Below are 19841 nucleotides of genomic sequence, written 5' to 3'. Positions count from 1 at the left end.
CTGTGATTCCTGGAGGACAGGGTATATCTGTCTGGGAGCATGCAGAACCTGTCTCAGGGCCTATTTACTGCTTCATCTTCAACCACTGAAAAAGATGTTCATGTGTGACTTTCTGGCCAGATATCACTCTAGACCGGTGGTGGGGAACCTATAGCATTTGTGCTGCAGTAGTGTTTTTGTTATCATTCAGAGCTTTAAAAGGTTCACTATCACTGCCCTACACCATTATTGAGATTTTATGAAATGTTCTTGCTCCTTTGATAGAGAAACAACATGAAGATTAATTACAGAAAACTCTTGGGAGCTCCAGACACTTGGTGTCTCTGGTCACAGACACTGTTCCACTTGGAAAGGTGGCCCAATCTCAGCAGATAGGGTTGATGCATCTGCCGTCACATGACCAGGCACCCTTGCTTCTTTCCTTTCCTTTTGCAGGCTGTTGAGGTTGCATTCCTTAGGATGAAGAAGTATTTGAGGAGCTCTGTTTGTCCTGGGAAGGAATCTCACTGGGATACTGTGAGGAGTATAGTTATGTTTGGAAAAGGTAGGTGTGCTGTTGTCTCAGTGTCTGAGAAAGACTGCCGGTTCTCAAGGAAAGTAGCTCCAGGATGTGAAGTAGAACTCACCATGACTGTGATACCCCTGCTACCTTCAGAGCCTGGATTTGGCATTCTTGGTTTTTAATGTTAAAATGTCAGGTTTTAACTTTCAGCCTGTAGGCCCTTCTGCTTGTATGAGTAACACGGAGGTACTCTCTCCTATATTCAGAGAACATCACCAGAAAAAGGACTAGAATCAGTTCAGCTGGGGACTGAGGAAAACAAGGAAGACAGACACTGATGTATGAACAAGCACTAGGAATTTTGCATTGCTCATCTTCTGGATCCAGGCCTTCTCAATTGGGAAGCATTTCTGGACTAGAAAGATGTGGATAATAACCATGATGGTCCAGTAGTGCAAAAAACAGTGGGCCAAAAACCAAGCCAGTAGATTTCTGGCTCTGTCCCTGAGAAGCTGTGTGACCTTGGACAAGGTCCTTTAACTTTCCACTTGCAAAATAAAGGCAAAAAGCTGTCTATGGTACCCCTGCGGGCCTTGAGCTGGTCTAACAACTGGCACCTAACACCTGAGTGTGAATAAGAGCTCTGATTCACTGGGAGAAGGGAGCTAGATGCTCCTCACCATGGCCTGATGGGTCAGACGACAAGCATCTGGGAGAAGGTCTGCAGGGCTCAAAGAGCTGCATTTTGAGTCCTTCAAGCTGTGGCAAACGAGTCAAACACGCAATTGACATCCTTTGTCTGGGACATTTTCATATCAAAAAGGCTCCATTTTGAATCTCTACCCCCTGCCAAATAGGACTGTTGGTTAAATTTTCATGTGCCACCCAAAACTGTCAGTCTAAAAAGCTGCATGGCAAATGTCCCTGATGCTGGGCCCAGTGCACACGCTCTGCTCTGCGAGCTCATTGTCTGGCTGTCACCATTTCAATGCAGACTCTGTTTTCACGGAGAGACGTACTCAATTGGCCCAGAAACTCTTCAGCATCGGGCAGAAACTTGGCAGGGGGCAGGAGGGCTTCTCAACCTGGTAGCAAGTTTTCTGTTTGTTTTAATTTGGAAGAAGAATTGCCATAGCCATCTGGAGATGCTGAGGGATCCCGGGCTAAAAAGCGGGGATCACACTTTGCCTGTGAAACACTTAAGATTCTATCCCTGTCCCAGGCTTAGCTCCGTGCAAGGGCCACAGCAGGAGCCGCCTCTCATTAGGGCTCTCTCTTTCTGTGTCCAGGGCACCTCAGTGATGCCTTCAAGCCCGTTTGTCCTGAGACACTCTGGATGGAAGCGAAGACATTCTGCACTACTTTTCCGTTCCACATTGTCTTTGATGAAGCAGTAAGAGGTCCTTTCCCTTTGGAGCTCAGAGTTGAAGATAAGCCATGGGAGGGAAAATGCTTTATAGTCTTTTAAGTCCCTGAGGAGTTTTCAGGCCTTGGGGGACTAGACTTTAGCCTAGAAGGACCACTGACTTCATTTCATATTGTAGAATCTTCTGGAAACCAGAATTCAGAATCTTCTTGGTACAGAAGGAGGTTTGAACTAGTGAATAAATGGAAAGTTTACCAGTAGAAAAAAGGGAAAAGGAAATGAAGTTGAGATTAACTACATATAGAAACATCAGACTATGGTCATAGCAGTGGTTGAGTGGAATGCTAATCATGACCTCCTACCATTTCTGTGACCACCAGGAGGAATATCTTGATCCCACTGTATTTCACATCCGTGTCTTGTCAGGGAGAGGCCCATGCTTCTGCCATGTTCTGTGTGGGCTATAAGAGGACTGAATTTGAAGGTTATTGATTTCCCTGGATAAAATATGTGTGAATTGGACTCGTTATGCTTTATTTAAAGAATAAGTAGGCAAAATGAACATGCTCAAAAAAAACTTAAAGCACTGTTAGCTATTGTATTTTTCTCTGATATTTGTTTAGACCCATGAAGATATTAAATTATCACCTACCAGATGATTGCTGATACAAATTCTATGAAATTTACCCATTTGAGGGTCGTCTTCTCCCAAAAATAAATTATGATCTCACTGAAGTAAATGAACACCCCATACGATGCAGTTAAATTAAATACCATATTCAATACCATATAAGGCATTTTCCTGATGCCACAAAGGTATTAGTATTATTGTTATTCTTCCTATTTCCACTGTTAAAATTTCAAATTATGATTTACTTTAAAAATTTCTTTTAAGATTTAGGCATAGATTAACAGAAAATGCAATGATATTTACACATATGCTAAAAGATGAAATTGATTTCTATAGCCTAACAAAGTCTCATGGTTAATACAGTTTATTATTCCTTGATGTTATGCTGGCACTTGACTTTATATGTCAAGGATCCCCATTTTCTTTCTTTCTTCTATTTTTTATGGGGAGATAGCAGTGAAGAATCCCCTTACCACTTTGAAGGACTCCTGTACCCATGCCTGGATTCCAGATTCAGTAGCACAGAATTTGCTAGTTTCTTTATTAGCTAGAGAGACAAAGACAGAAATAGAGATAGAGACAAAGACACAGAGACAGAGACACAGAAAGCTTTTAGAGAGGTGAGAAAGAACTATTGGCTCAATTGAGAGCTTTAATATCTCTTTCTCACTAGTCAGAATATGCTCCCGAGTATGCCTATACTGTTTTTTCCCCCTTCGACATTAGCTGCACGTACAATTGTTTTAAAAAGTTATTACTTACATGATGTTTATTTCATTACTGACTCCATTTCTCCCCAGTGAGTCACAAAGCATGGCCAAAACATTATTCCTAAAGGCAATTTTATGGTGGAGGTTGCTTTCTGTTTCCCTGACATCTCTCCTCTGTGGATAGCTAAGGGTCAAGCAAGCTGGAGTGAATATTCAGAAGTATGTCCCAGGACTCCAGACCCAGAAGATTCAATTAGATGAGTATTTCTCCATCATTCATCCTCAAGTTACCTTCAACATTTCCAGCATCTGCAAATTTATCAACAGTCCATTTATCCTGAAGACATGAAAAGAAGTGATGTTTGAAGCATCGAAAAATCAGCCCACACTCAGACTCCGAGGTAATAACTCACTCCTTCCCTTTGCTCCCTGCCTGTTTGGGAGATTGATCAGAAGGAGAAGAGACACAGTTTTCCAATTTCCTAAACACCAGAGCAAGGACTACAGGATGTTTTTCTGACATTTCCAGTTGGCCTGATACATTTTATTTGTTAAACCATTTCAGGTTTAGACATAAATGAATTATACACATTCATTAAGTACGTTCACAACTTGCACAGCTATTGCCACCGTTCTAGCTCCAGGATTTTTTTTTTTTCATCTTTTGTAAAACTGAAACTCTCTACCTATTGAACACAAATTTCTTATTGCTCTTTTCTCCATTTTCTGGCAACTATCATTCTATTACCCTCTCTGTGATTTTGGCTACTCTAGGTACTTCTTATAAGTGGAATCCTACAGGTTTTTTTTCCTTTGTAACTGACACATTTCACTTAATGTAGTGTGCTAGAGGTTTATTCACACTGTACCATGTATCAGAATGCCCATCTCTTTTAAGGCTGCATAATATTCTATTGTATGTGTGTATATTTTCTTTATTCATTCATTTCTTGATGGATACTTGGGCTAATTCTACCATTTGACTACTGTGAAGAATACTACTGTGTTTGCACGTGTCTTCTAGAGTCTTTGCTTTTAGTCATTTTGAGTATATCCAGAGGTGGAATTGCTGAGGTATATGGTAATTTTATTTTTAATTTACTGAGGAACTGCCATATTGTTCTTCATAGTTGCTGAACCATTTTCCATTCCAATCAACAATGCACAAGGGTTTCAATGTCTCCACATCCTCATAAACACTATTTTCTGTTTTTTTTTATTAATACCCGTCATAATGAGTGTGACATGGCTTTGATGTGCATTGTTCTAGTCATAAGTTACACTGAGCATAATTTCATCTTCTGAGCCATTTCTTCAGATTCTTTGGAGAAATACCTATTTGAGTCTCTTGTCTATGTTCTACCTGATTTTTCTTTTTCTTTTTCTCTTGTGTGTGTGTGTGTATGTGGTGGGGGTTGAGTTGTAGGAGTTCTTCATATACGCTGGGTATTAACCCCTTATGACATATATGATTTGCAATTATTTTCTCCCATTCCATGGTTTGCCTTTTCACTCTGTCTGTACTAACCTTTGATACATAGAAGTTTCTTATTTTGAAGAAGCCTGTTTTATCTAATTTTTCTCTTTCTACCTATGCTTTTGGTAGCATAACCAAGAAATTATTGCCACATCCAATGTCATGTTTCTCTCTATTTTCTTAGAGCTTGTTAAGAGTACTATTGATTTAGTTCTTACATTTAAGTCTGTGAATCATTTCGAGGCAATTTCTGTATCTGATGTGGAAGGGCTCACATTCTGTGCTATCTTTCCATTAGACTTGTGGTTATGTTGAGTACAATAGAAGAAAGTCTGTTCTGTACTTTTCTGTGAAAAATTTAGATTATGAAAAGATGCAGATAGTTGCATTTTTGGTAACATAAATGCTTATTCCAAAATATTAATTAACAGTAACTGTCTTATGTGGTGTGATTATGAAATATTTTCATTATTCTCTTTCACTTTGATCTTTTCTCCAATGAATGTATATTGCTTGTATAGTAAGTTAATAGACATATCTAGTTTTAAAGATCTAACCCAGGAAGCAAGGCTTTTCTGGAAATTCAAATTCATAGGCAGCATAGTATAGAGCACAGGATAGTGCATAGTATAGGTCTAGACAGAATATGAAGACAAAGCCAGAGTTCTGAAATTTAAGGCATGAGATTTAGAAAGAAATCATAAAGAAAAAAATTCAAAGTAGTAAGGAAATTTTCACAGAGAAAGCAGTGTCAGAAAGTCCTGGAAAGCAAGATTCCAAGGAGGATCAGGTTAATTCCATCAAGAGCAGTAAGGCGGGGTAAAGGTAATACTTGTACTGGGGTCAACACTTTGGCGTTCCTAACTGGGTGCCCCTCAAAGTCAGGAAGCAGCCACAGAGAGATCTGTTGTGCAGAGAGCAGGAGGTGAGTAAGTGGAGACAGAATATAGAGGTAATTTCCACCACGCTTGGCTGAAAGGGAGAAAGCGCAACTGTGCCAGGCCAAAAGGTATATCGTGTGGGCGATCTTTGCTTATCTGGTGAGTTCAGTCTTGGTGAAAGACTGTATTGGTTCTTTTCTCTCTATGATGGGAAGGTCAGATGATCTGGATGGAGTCCCTGCAGTGCATGATTTTCATGCACTCACCAAAGCTCCGCAGTCTGCAGGAGCTGGAGGAGTGCAAGGTGCATCTCTCAGACACTGCCCACCACCACACCACCAGGGATCTCGTCCTCCTTAACCAGCAAAGGCTGGCAGAGATGGGGCTTTCCAACCAGGTGGAGAGGAAGAAGGAGGAGCTGTGTGTCCTCTCCAAGCACTTGGCTATTGAAAAGAAGAGGACAGAGACCTTGCTGTATGCCATGCTGCCTGAACATGTGGTCAGCCAGCTGAAGGAGGGCAAAATGGTGGAGCAGGAAAAGCATTCTCTCCCTGAACAGGCATCTCTGAGCAGGGGGCAGTGCACCTTTGTGGTTAGGGGCATGGGCTTTGAACCAGGTAGATCTGTGGTTCAATTCTGGCTCCATCACTTGTAAATGGCCCCATCTTGGGTTAACTGCTTATTCGGCACCTTCTCAGTTTCTCCTCTCCACGTTGAGAATAATAGGAATAATGCAGCCGTGAAATGTCGAGTAGATAAAAATGTTTGTCAAACACACACACACACGGAACTAAGAATTTAGCTATGTCCTGAAACTGCCTTTATTACTCAGTGACCAAGAGTAGGGTCCTTAACTATAACTATAAATAACACACCCACAATTAGCTAGGAAGTCAGAGAGTGTCTTGCAAGACCATTCTGGGGCTGTTTACTCAAAACTCACTTTCCATTTGTCCCAAGGGTGTGTTCCTTCTCAGACATGCCTGGTGAACTTGGTACCAGGTACTGTGCCAGAGCCAGAGCACCCAAAGCAGCTCACAGCCTTGTGGGCTTGACAGATACATCCAGAATAAATTAATGGATGTGAGAGTGGCCAAACATAAGGAAAATAATGTGCATTAAGAAGCAATCATTGTGCCAGGAACTGTGTCAGATATTTTACATATACCTTTTTTAAATTTAATTTTCCCAATATTTCAATAAGGGAAGTGTTGTCCATTCTATACAGATGAGCACATTGACATTTCACCCCCGTTTATGAGCTGGAAACAAGTTATGTTAAGTCGATTTAACTCCAAAATCCATACTCTTTTAATACTTACTGTTTCCATGGGCTGTAGAGTCACAGATGACAGAGAAATTAATAATAAGTTAGTATCAGGAGAAAAAGCCACAGGCAGCAGGGTGAAATTGTGAAGGCCATTCACAAAAGCGTGTGGCACTTGAGGTGGGCCTCGAGGTGAGAGTGGAACAGGGAAAGGCACTTCAGGAGAATGTCATTGAGAGAACAAAGGTAAAGCTATCTGAAAATAAAATTTTCGGGCAGTGGCAGTGCATTGTCCTTAACTCAGAAGGATGCGTGCAAAAGTGGGGTCTGATGAGGGCAAGCAGGTGGAGGAGGCACAAGGAGACAGTGATGAATCTGAATTATTATGCAAAAAGACATTGTCTTTGGCTGTGATGTAGTGAATGCAATACAGGAAGGCAGGCTAAGAACTGGTCAGAGCGCAAGGGATTGCAGCTTAAGGTCTGAACGAAGGCAGCACAGGAAGAGGCAGCAGGCTTTCATGCTGACCCAATGGGAAAGATCAGAGACCACTGTCAGTGAGGAATCTGAGACTGCCAGCATGGGAACATGGGACAATTTCCAAAGACAGAGCAGAAAGAAAAGCATACCTAAAGGGAGGCTGATAAGGTCAAGTTGGAGCTGTTGAGTCTGAGATGTCTGAGGGATACTCCACATAGCAAGACCAGCAGGTAGTTAGGAGTTTTAGGGAAAGTTCTAGCTTGGAGCTATAGGTCTGAGAGTTACTACACTGTGGGTGATGGTTAATCATAGACTGTATGAATGATGGGTAAGATCACTTAGAAGGTCTCAGGTGAGAAGAGGGTGGACATTGAACCTTTGGAATACCCAAGATTTAAGGAGATTGAGAAGCCAGTAAAAGATTTAAAACAAGATCAAAAGAGTGATAAAAATATGAAGACAGAACTGGTAAACCAGAAGCCAAGGAAAAAAGAAAGTTTCATGAAAAGGAGATTACCACCAGAGGTATAAATAATTTAGAAGGCACTCAGATGTGTTTAAGGAGTCATTAACTCACTCAGTGAAATATTAGTTGAGAACCTACCTACACCAAACTGTAGGGGCAGTGGTGGTGAATCTATGGCAGGTGTGCTGCAGGAGGATGTTTGTATCATTGAAAGCTCTAAAAAGGTCTGCCATCACTGGGCCAGGATTACAGCAGAGATCATAGTGTCTCATGACGTTTAATATCCCAGTGGCAAAGGCAGAAAATAGCAAAATAATTCCACCTAAAAAGTATGCTGCATGAGTCTTCTGGAGCAGAGGACAGGTGATCAGGCTAAGAGGATAGAGAGTCGAAGGGCGGTGGTGACAAACTTATGGCACGAGTGTGACAGCAGTCTGTTTGTTACAATTGAAAGCTCTAAAAGCTTTGCCATCACTGGTCTAGGGATTGTTATCAAAGACAAAGTGGCTAAGAAAGTTCTCAGTGAGTGGGTTACATTTGAGATGTGAACAGTGTATATATTTGAGAAGAGTTTGTCAAGCAGAGCATATGACATGTGAAAGGCCTGCAAGTAGGAGACACTTAACATGCCAGAGAAACTCCAAGGAGGTCAGTGTGGGCAGAGTGCAGTGAGCCAGAGCGATAGCACTGAGACATGAGGTCAGAGAGGTGACCAGGACAGAGCAGTAGTCTTCTTTGTAGGCCGTGGTAAAGATTTGGGGCTATATTCTAAGGGTGATGGCAGTCATGGAAGACTTGAGGTAGAAGAATGGGGATCAGACTTAACAGGGCATCCAGATGCCATGTGGAACTTAGCATGAGTAGGGAGCAGGGGGGAAGCAGGTACATGAGTTAGGAGGACATAGTAGTTGTCCCACCACACAAAGACAAGGAAACTCACCACGTCATGATGACCAGTCTAGATTTTCTGTAGTTCAGGCTGGGCCTGAATCTACTTTTTAGGTGCCATATCTGTCATCCTACACCACTTTTAACATCTTCCTAGAAGTATTTGTTCACTCTTCTGCCTCCTTCAGTAGACTGGGAACTCCTTAAGGGTAGGGGCCCTGTCTGCTTGTTTTGCATGCCGTGATTCTTCTCCCATGATGACTAGCTCATAGCAAGAACTCAATAGATATGTTCACAACAGGTGCTCCATAGATGTTTATTGAGTGACAGGTGAATAGCATCCAGTTCCCCTTCCCCAAGGCATAGGAAGGTTGGATTCCCAAACTTGAATCCAGAATTCATGGAACTATTATTCTACATATTTGGCTATCATTGATACCTAGTTTCTATTGCAGGAGAATTTGAAATCTGCACTATCCTTTTCAGTGACGTGGTGACATTTACTAACATCTGTGCTGCCTGTGAACCTATCCAAATAGTGAATATGCTGAATTCAATGTAGTCTAAGTTTGACAGATTGACTATGTCCACGAGGCCTACAAAGTAAGTGTCTATGTAGCGTGATGTGTTCTAGGATTCAAGTAGGGCTTCTTTAGACTATTTGCACTAATCAGGGGTTTGGTGTTGATGGGAGTGGGGTGAAGAAAGAGCCAAAAGGAATTGTAAGTGTTGAGGATAAGTAAGATTTGATCCTCAGCATCATTAACTAACTAGCTAACCAACTAGCTAACTAACTAACTAGCTAACTAACTAAATACAGACTTCTTGACTCATTCTTTCTGGAGTTATGTTCCTTCTTACTTATTTATTCCTGGTCCTCATATCTCTAGCAAAGTATCCCTATCTTCTTTAATATGTCCCTTTTGTCAAAATATGAAAAGTGGCAAGCATATTTAGTAATGGGTTTAGTGCACAAAGGAAATCTCTGAATACCATTTTTCGTGGCAGGTGGAAACAATGGGTGATGCCTATATGGTGGCAGGTGGTGTTCCAGTTCCTATTAGAAGCCATGCTCAAAGAGTGGCTAATTTTGCCTTGGGGATGAGAATTTCTGCAAAAGTGATGAATCCTGTAACTGGAGAACCCATCCAGGTAGGGAGCAAATGAATAATTTGCTTTATATCAAATATCTCACATGCAAAAGTAGAGTTCTAGTCTGATCAGGAGGTTCCTGGGTATGTTACCACCATTAAAATGGGTGATTTCTGCAATTCTTTTCTTCTCTTGCCTGTGTTCCTAGGAAACAGAGATATTAAGAAAAACATTGCAGTCTCAACTTCTCTTAAATTTTGGAGAAGGTTGTGGTGCCTGAAGTTTTCCTATGATTCACTGCAACCTTCCTTTGTCCACAATTTAGGATGATGCTGAGTACCTCTCCCTGCTTACACTGTATGGTACAATCCATCCTGAAACTCAGCCCATTAGTAATTCCTGCTTTTGTGTTTAAAAATTTCAACAGGTGGTTCAGGTTTACTGAATAGCCCAATTTTCTCATGAAGGAAGTCATGTTTCCAAAGTGCTGTCTGACAGTTCCGAGCTCAGACTGAAGTGTGAAGCTGGCTTTAGTGTGAAGCTCAGGCATAACGGTACGACTAGGTATTCAGAACAGCTTTCCTTCTACCATGTAGCCCTCAGTGAGTCATCTGCTTACCTTTCTCCTAAGAAGCTATTCTTCCAAGCAGAGAAGTTTATTCACATGATGAAAGTTACACAGTCTGGAGATGAAAAATAAATATCCTCTTTTGATAGCTCAGCAGATCCTGATCTTCCCACACCTGCCCCCACATGACTTGGGATCATGTCCCTCTGCTTTTTGACATTGTCTCATCTTCATCCCCTGTCAGTCAAAAGTTCAAAATAAACTTAACAATCACCTAAAAAATACAACTAATTATAAAATAGAATATGATTTTCCCAAGTTATAACTCTTTGCAGGATGTACTGGAAATATATTCTATTTGCTCTTACCACGGTAATTTGGAAGAAATAGTGCAGAACCTACTGGCACAGTGTCCGTACTAGTTTTCTAGTAAAAGCTATCGTTAGGTCACTACAAGAACAAAGCATCCACAGTACTCAACTTGTTAGAAGCATACAGTATTCATGTGTTGAATAAAAACCTCAATGTATAAATAAAAACTTTGAATGGGAAGTAATGAAAGGTAGAGACAGAAAAATCAGATAAGAGATGAATGTTTCAGTTAAAGGCCACCAAGAATCCGGAATCCTAATGTAAGCCACCAAGAATCCAGAATAACCCAAACAGTCTTGAAAAATAACCAAATTGGAAAATGTAAGTCATATAATTCCAAAACTTCTTCTAAAGCTATAGTAGTAAATGTAGAATAGGATTGGCAGAAGAATAAACAGGTAGGTCATTGACATAGTAGAATGTATCTGGAAATAGACTACATATTAAAAGTTAATTGATGTATGACCAAACTGCCAAATCAGTTCAGTGGAGAAAGCAATTTTTTTTTAGGAAATGCTTCTGCTATAACAGAATATCATAAGGAGTGGAAAATTTCTACCTCACTTCATGTATAAAGAATAATTTGAATCTGTATCATGGATCTAATCATAAAACCTAGATTCATAAAAGTTCTTGATGGAAACAAAGGAGATAGTTTTATGGACTTCTTAGTACACAGGGTATTAACCATACAAGGAAAAACCTTGTTATGTTTCATTGTTGTGGCCTGAATTGTACCCCCTCAAAATCCATATGTTGGAGTCTAAGCCCTCAGTATTTAAGAATGTGACCTTTTGGGGAGAGGGCCTTTAAAGAAGTGATTAAATAAAAGTAAAACCTTAAGGGTATGTTCTACTCCAATCTGACTGATATCCTTGTAAGACTAGAAAATTAGGACCTGGAAAGGGATACTGAGACTCGCCACACAATCAGGGCCATGAGAGGACACAGAGAGCAGGCTCAGGAGAAATTAAATCTGCTCACACCTCGCTCTCAGACTTCCAGCCTCCAGAACTGTAAGAAAATACATTTCTATTTTTTAAACCACCCAATCAGTGGTATTTTATCACGGCAGTCTGAGGAAATCAATATATTGAACAAAATTTTAAATTCCTACAAATTAAAGATAATGAATATTCAAGCCCATAGACTAAGAAAGATGTCTCACATATCCAAATATGTACAGTGTAGAACACATAGATATTGGTCTGGGAGTGTGGTTGAGTGGTGGCTTGTCTAGGTTATGTAAGGCCCGAGATTCAACCTCTGGCACACACACACAGACACACACACACACAGAGAATGCATAGTTATTAACAATAAAAGATGTCAGTTTCTTAAATGAGCAAAATACTTGAGCAGACTTCACAAACAAAGATATATGAATGGATCATATGCCTATAAAATTGTGTTTGACATTATTATCTGCCAGGTACATGTAAATGAAATCCCTAGAAGAGCAAATGATGGTGAAAATATGGAGTGACTGGAAATGTCACATTGCTGATAGGAATGGGAAATAGAGAACTGGAGAAAAAACTGTGGAGAATTATTGGGCAGTAATATTTTGTTCTGGTAAAATTAAAATGTGCATTTACCTTGTGAACCAGAAGTGGAACATCCAGTTTCAGGTATTAAGAAGAATGAAAGTCTATATCCACAAAAATACCTGTACAGAAGTGTTCACAACAGCCTTAATCAAAATAGCACTCATCTGGCAATAACCTAAATGGTCATAGAGAGGAAAATGAATAAATGAATCACTCTACAATCTCACTATTCAGCAATAAAAATGATGAACTACTGATGCATACAGTGATACTAATGAATTTCCAAAACATATTAAGTCAGTGAAGCAGACACAATACTACATGCTATATGATTTCATTTATGTGCAATTCTACAACAGGTAAAATAATCTTTGGCATAAGAAGTAAGAAAGTAGCTGGGTGTAGTGGTTCATGCCTGTAATCCCAGCACTCAGGAGGCCGAGGCAGGAGGATTGCTACAAATTTGAGACCATGTTGGGCTACAAAATGAGCTCAAGGCCAGCCTAAACTGCATAAAAAGACAGAAAAAAAGAAGTAAGAAAATGATTGTCTCTGTTGGGGCAGGAAAGGGAGAGAGCTTAACTGGAAAGAGACACAAAGTAATTTTGGAAGATAGTGCAACTAGTGTACATTTCATTTTGGATGGTGTTTATAAAGCTATACACAATTGTCCAAACTCATAGAGCTCAGCACTTTAATATCTGTAGTTTTTAACTTTGTATAAATTATGCTTTAATTTAAAGTAGAAGCAAAAGGATTAGATGGTCTCTTTTCAATGAGGTTCTGTCTATACAGATTAGAGTTGGGATCCATACTGAGCCAGTCTTAGCAGGTGTTGTGGGAGACAAAATGCCCTGGTACTTCTTGTTTGGTGACACTGTGAACACACCCTCTAGGATGGAGAGTCATGGACTTCCCAACAAAGTACACCTCAGTCCCACAGCCTACAGGTAGTCATTCATGTATTTATGCCTCCTCTGTCCCTCCCGCTTCCAGAACTTACAGTAAGGCCAGCAGTCATTGGATGGGGTGAGCTGAAAAAACTCAGGATTTTTCTCCCATGCTTAACTAGGTTAGAAAACACAACACACTATTGAGCCCCTTCTATCACATAGTTTTCACTCCCAAGAAGCATATGGTTTAGTGCAGAGAACAGCAAATTATAACCCACAGCACAAATCCAATCTGTAACTTCCTTTTATAAATAAAGTTGGAACACAGCTAAACCCCTTTATTTACATATTGCCTATGACTGATGTCGTGATACAGTGGCAGAGTTGAATAACTGTGAAAGACTATACAGCCTGCAAAGCCTGAAAATATTTATTATCTGGTGTCTCCTAGAAAAAGTTTACTGACTCCTGATCTAGTATAGCAAAAAAATTCACATTTAATTATTTTAAAAGTGGGAGAAGTACAAAGGTAAAGATATAAAACAATACTTACAATTTCTTGAGCAGTTCTAATGGGCCACATTTGGTTCTACATTCCTTTACGTATGTTCATTGATTTACCATTGCAATAAGTCCATGAAAACATATCAGTATTGTTCTTATTTACAGATAGGTAAAAGTAAGATTAATAACTCACTTCAGGTCCAGGTAGAACAGAAAGGAGAAAAATATGGATGAAAGCCAGGGAGCCGGGCTAAGACTCTCATCTCTTTACTTTCTTGTTTGCAGGAGTTAGAGTATGTGTCATGGGAGCTCAGGAGAAGGGACGTGATCCTGGAAAGAAGATTTACAGCAGAGAAGATTTAGACAAAACTTGAGTACTGAGAGTAAAAGCCAAGTTGTACAGTAGAAATGAGGAACTGCATGTATGGAGACCTTGGAAAGAGGAACGTTGGTCCCAGGGCCAATGAGGGGAGGTTTGGGCAGGTCCCCTGGGTCTCACTCTGCCTTCGGCATCCTGTTCGGAATATCTGACATTCTTCCTTGCTCTCTCCCGCTCCCTTTGCCCCTGTCTGCAGGTCCCTGTTGATGTTTTGTATTCTTCCCACTGCTGTGCGTCTTGGTTTCGACTTTTCCTTGTGTATCGCTGCTCATGGTAACCAGGTCTGTGATCTTTGATACTGGATACAACATTTTCTCTGTGCAGAGCCTGGAAAATCAAGGGTTTGAAATCATTGAGAGAGGTGAAATCAAAGTGAAAGGCAAAGGGAAAATGACCACTTACTTTCTGATCCAGAACTTGAATGCCACAGAGGATGAGATCATGGGAAGACATAAAACGCCATTTGATCACAAGGGTAAGCACCAAGGAGACATCTTTTCTCTACTGTTGGTGTTTCTCCATTAAGTACTTCAGCTATGACCTCTGTTTGCAGGGTGGACATGGGAAGCACCCTACCCACCACAATGCTCCTGTCATCCCACCCCCATGTCCTGGGAACTCTCCTCTTACATCCTGGAGAGTCTGATGCTATGTGGGCTGGGCGATGGGTTCAGTCTCAAGGTCTCAGCTACACTGGTTTTCAAGATTCTTCTCTGTCCTAGCAAGGGGCTTTCTCACTAGCATTTCAGTGGCTGGGGAATGATTTTAGAGTATTCTCTCTCCTCCACTGTCCTACACAAAGCTCCTGAACAGGGTTTCCTCATCTACTGGAAGCTTCATTTAATTTCTTTATTTTTGTATAGGCAGGGTCTCACTTTGTAGTTCAGGCTGGCTCTGAACTCTGTGTAGTACAGGCTGTCTTCAAACTCATGGCAGTCCTCCTGCCTCAGCCTCCCAAGTGCTGGGATTACAGGCATGTGCCACCGTGGCTGGCCTGTAAGCATCTTCTTTCTCATTTTCTTCTGGCTTCTAAAACTGGGAAGAAGGACAAAATTTGTAGCTTGCTCAGATCCAGAAATGACAGATGATAGAAGTTTTGGGTAAAACAACCCAGTGCTCAGCTGAACCAAAGATTACTATTTGGCTTATGGTACACAAAAGAGAACCTAAAATCCAAAAATGAGGTCTCCACCAAGTGCAACGTCAAAATGGTGGACCAGCCCTCCAACAATATTGGCTTTGAGCACTTTTATCTTCATGAAGAAAGTGAATTCTGGGGTGAGGTGAGGAGGTGCTGGATTTCCACAGACACCTTCAAAGAGAGTAGGTATTTGAGTTCCTAAGTGGCCCCTCTATAAACTACTCAGAACTCCTTAGACTCTAGGAAGGGGAGCGAATTTGCTTTTCAGACTCTTGCTGCATGAGGTCACACCACCAGGGACCAACAAGACTGGGCAGAACCAGGCATCTTATTTAGAGGCAGGAGTCAGAACTTCGCAGCTAGGCCCCAATTGCTATCTTTTCCAACTGTTGCTTTCCTGGACAAAATCCAACACCAAAACTTAGAGAAGGAGAAACTGAGCCCATCTCAGTTTGGGGGAAATTGGAAGTGTGCTGAACAAGCGTTTGCTGGAGAACTGCTTTCTGGTAGGTATTTTACTCACATTATCTCATCTGACCCAACAGTTACATGACGTAAGAGTCAAATAATATAACAATCATTACTGCTCCCTCAACAGAGGCAAGCAACTTGATCCAGAAAGTCTATGTGATTTGTAGGAGGTCTCACAGTTAGAACATGGAAGGAGCAGGATTTAAACTTCAGGCTTGGTTGTCTTGGGCAGATCACATTCACATTAGTCCACTTTCAGTAGCAGATCAGAACAATTCCATACTCCCCCAGTGGTAGGATGATAAACTTGGATGTCTTGGCTTTGCCGTGGCTCAGCCATGGTGATTCCTGTGGGCTCACCTGGACAGGTTTCTAATCACTTGGTGAGTAGTAGGAGTGCCAATGATCACTCGCACACTATAAGTGAATGATTGTCTTGGTTACTTTTCTCTCGTTGCTGAGACAAAATACCTGACACCCAAAATTAAGGAAGTGAAGGTTTATTTATCTCACAGTTTGTGGAGGTTTCAGTCTGTACTTGGCTGGCTCCAAGTCAGAGTGGCACATGGCAGAGGGCAACGGTTCATGGCAGCAGAAAACAGCAAAAGCAACAAGAGCAAAAAGGTGGGGGTGGGGGAAAGGAGGGGACAACAAGCCTTTTTCCCTCCCTTATTATATGCAGACTACCTGCCTCAGGGCGGGTGTAGCACTCACACCCATAATTCCAACATTGGACCATGAATCAATCATAAACTCTAGAAGCCTTCCCCATGACTGCATGAGGCTTTGTGGGGGACATCCAGACACAAACTACAACAATGACAAACTATCAGATGTTTGTGAGAGACTTGGGGAAATAAGCATGCAGCCAACTGGGCCATAAACCCAAAGAAGCTCAGACCTTTTCACAGTTTTCTCAGGTAATATGAATTGGAATTTCCTGCTAGTCCAGCAGGGTTTCTTCCTTACCTTCCCTGGTGGGCAGCAGATATAGCGTTTAGCTTTGTAGGACTCATGGCTTCTACTCATGGCATGTGCTTCTCATCCTGGCTTCAGTGCTAGTTCCCATGGGTTTGTAGGCCCAGCTTAGCTCTGAGGTGGAGAGGGCCACTAAAGGGTCACCGTGGGAGCCCCCTTCTCACCTGGTCCTATGTGAGTATTGTGATGTTTCCATCAGTAGCTAAAGCCTGTCAGGGCTGTGGAGATAGGCAGTGTGGGGACTCTCACTACCTCAGAGATTTATTTGCTTCCCAGTCTCTAGGTACTTGGTCAAACATTCAAGACTCACCTCACTGATCACATCTGCCACTCACCTCTGTCAGTTGTCACCATGGTGGCTCTGGGTAGTATGCCATTTTATCTGATTTTGCTCATGGATGTGGGATGTGAGCGATCCTCTGCCTCCTTTCTGCTTTTTTTAGGTACTATTGCTCCTGACAGAATATCTCAGAGCTCTGGTAGAATATGGGACACCATGTAGATGATGCATCTCTGAGGACCAGCTAAGGTCTGGATCTCACCCATTCTTTCAGCCCTCTTTAAAAGGGGGTCTCATGACTGCGTGGAGGCCAAGCCTCCTTATTTCATAGCACTATGAAGTACTAGGCAGGACCCAGGCCTGAGGGCTGCACACAGAACCTTATTTGGAGCTCAGGAACACTTTGTCTTCACATCACTGTGTAGTTGGGTCTTAGATGTGTCAGTGGAGAGGCTCCTCAGGGCAATTAAAAAGGGACTATTGAACCACAGAAAAATCAATCTATATTGACTTAGATATTTAAGCAACCACTTTTCAGTATCAATTAAAAATTAGCATTCCAGTTGTCTCTGCTGTCAGACTCTTATGGCATCTCATCAGGCCCCTGTTAATATGTTTTTCAAATCTCAGCTTGCTTCAATTTGTTTCCTGATTCTCTTGATGGTTAAACTAATGGCTTCCAGGCTGACCAGTACACAACACCTAGGCAAGTAGCCCAGACCTTTCTCTGGAGATGACCACTCCTTAGAAGTCACAGTCAGGGTGACCCCCTGTTGGACTTGTGGCAGGTTTCATCAGCTTGAGAAACTTCTTAAACCAACTCTTAACTGTTCCTCTGGAGAATTTTAGTGGTGAGGGTCTATGTCCTGATGGAGTTTAGGGTTTAGTGGTCTGCCTGCTGGGGAGCTGCTGAAATTTGACTTTCTCTTCCAGACAGGAAGAGCCTTCTCACCATTTGCAGTCTCTCTAATGGGTGATTCTTGGATGACTTTGTGGTCATTTAATTGCCAGGGTCCTTGCCCCTTACTTTATGGAATTCTAATAATACATCTTTCCAGACATGTCCAATTAGCCATGGTCCAGCTGGTTTGGAGCTAGCTGCTGAAGAAAGGTCCATATTTTCAGCTCAGAAGCCTTTCAGCAGCCTTTCTGAGGCTTTTCTAAGCATGGCTCTTGAATTTTCCTGACCTTTTTTTACCTGACATAGCTGTTTTTAACCTTGGGCTTTCTAACAGTTAGACTAGATTCTATAGAAGGAGGATCCTGGGAGACATACATGCATTCTTTACAAATAAGTTTACTAAGAAGGAACATACAATTTTCGGTAGTTAGGACCAGATTCTAAAGTCACGCATTGTCACGCTGGATATCACAGGCAAGGATGTCACATGAGAACTGCTCAGTGAAGGTGGCAGTGGGTGTGGAGTAGCAGATTTATTATGGAACAACTTTTGGATGACACAGATGGTGACATCTCACACCCTTGGTGTGTCAGGAGGTCCAGAGCAGAACCCATAACTGGCTTGTTAAGCAGCTTTAGAGGGTACTCTCCAGGTTTAGGAACTGCTATCATGATAAAAAGAGCATTAGATTGAAATCAGAATTCCTACGGCTAAGACCAAACTCAAAGTAAGTCTACTAACTTATCTTTCTAATCCTGGTGGAAGAGGTGATGGAAAGCCTGCCTCACAGAGTTACTTGCTGGAAGTTAATGACATAGAAATTATTACCAGAAACCACAGAGTGTTTTGAGACACACTAGCTGCTTAATTACTTGGAGACCCAATTGCTGGGAGTGCATTCAGAAGTAAATATGTGGCCTTAGCAAAAAGCTGTAATTGGTCCTTCAGGGGCTTAGAAAATAGACCTGCCGCACTCAAGGAGCTTTAGAAGAGCAAGACAGACAGATCTACACCCAGACATCAGGATTCCAGCCTTTCACAGAGTGATAGTGAGCACACATGTTGTTAAATCTGTACCCAGGAGTCAGAAAAATGCTCATAGGAGGTGAGGTGATGGCAGAAATGGGTATAGGCAAGAGTCTGCTCTGATCACTGGAGAATGCAGAGGCTTCTGGAAGCTGGAGACCCATCTCCTCCATGGCATGGCCTAGTTGTCCCCTGATAGAAATAGGAGGGCCAGCTGAGACAACTCATAAATGCCAACCCTTCCCCACATCCTGGAGATGCCATTACATCCTTGGCATCATTAGCATGGAATTCTCCTCTCACTAGTAGAGCTGTCCTTCAAACATTTCATTTCTGGGTTCTGTGGATCTTGTTTCTGCTTACATTTCTGGTATAGCTGGTCCATCCTTCCACCAGAGCAGGAGGATGCCCAGGAATCTAAGTGGAAGCAAGTTTGCATAGGGGAGCAGGAAGTGGAGCCCGCACAGAGTAAAGGCCAGGCCAGGGTAGCGGTCCAGGAGACTGGCCAGCAACAGGCTCTGCACCGCCACCTACCGCGGTAAGGTGAAGCCTCTGATGGGGTGAGGCTGCGGGGGGGGGGGGCAATAGGAAAGACACAGCAGAGTCTGACTTCAGGCTCGGTCCAAACCATCTGCTGGGTCACGAGGACTCTGTGTTGAAACCTAGATGTGGTCTCCCATATCTTATCATATGAGAAGAAACAGATGCGGGAATGTCAAAAGGAAGTTTTTATTCTCAAATTTTAGAATCCCTTCTTGTCAACCCCTATCATAGACTGCATGATTCGCAGAGGCCTGTAATAACCGGGCAATGGTCCAAACTACACCTGTTTTCCCCAAGGCAACAGTGTTTCCCCAAGTCCACACTATTCTCACTACAAGCACTTCAACACCCTCCACACTCCCAAGTTCACGAGTGAAGATGTGGCTCATTCAGTAAATGTTTTCCAAATGAGAGGATGTCTTCTGGAACCTGCTCTCTCTCTCTCTCTCTCTCTCTCTCTCTCTCTCTCTCTCT

At 41.9% G+C, this 19841-nt stretch overlaps 1 protein-coding gene across 1 annotated transcript in view; it reads left to right on the top strand.

Moving 5' to 3' along the window:
- Positions 1-19841, top strand: part of LOC102012676 (guanylate cyclase soluble subunit beta-2-like) — a 69414-nt gene that overhangs the window by 45541 nt on the left and 4032 nt on the right. Inside the window, 10 exon segments of the mRNA XM_013515724.1 lie at positions 436-544; positions 1792-1895; positions 3394-3610; positions 5783-6097; positions 9118-9249; positions 9252-9271; positions 9677-9820; positions 13046-13203; positions 14353-14501; positions 15188-15309. Coding sequence (XP_013371178.1) covers positions 436-544; positions 1792-1895; positions 3394-3610; positions 5783-6097; positions 9118-9249; positions 9252-9271; positions 9677-9820; positions 13046-13203; positions 14353-14501; positions 15188-15309 — 1470 coding nt within the window.

The sequence above is a fragment of the Chinchilla lanigera genome, unplaced genomic scaffold (assembly GCF_000276665.1).
Source record: "Chinchilla lanigera isolate Chin_1 unplaced genomic scaffold, ChiLan1.0 scaffold00030, whole genome shotgun sequence".
Classification (NCBI taxonomy): Eukaryota; Metazoa; Chordata; class Mammalia; order Rodentia; family Chinchillidae; genus Chinchilla; species Chinchilla lanigera.
Note: the sequence above shows the minus strand (reverse complement) of the source record. Positions and strands in the feature narration are given on the sequence as shown.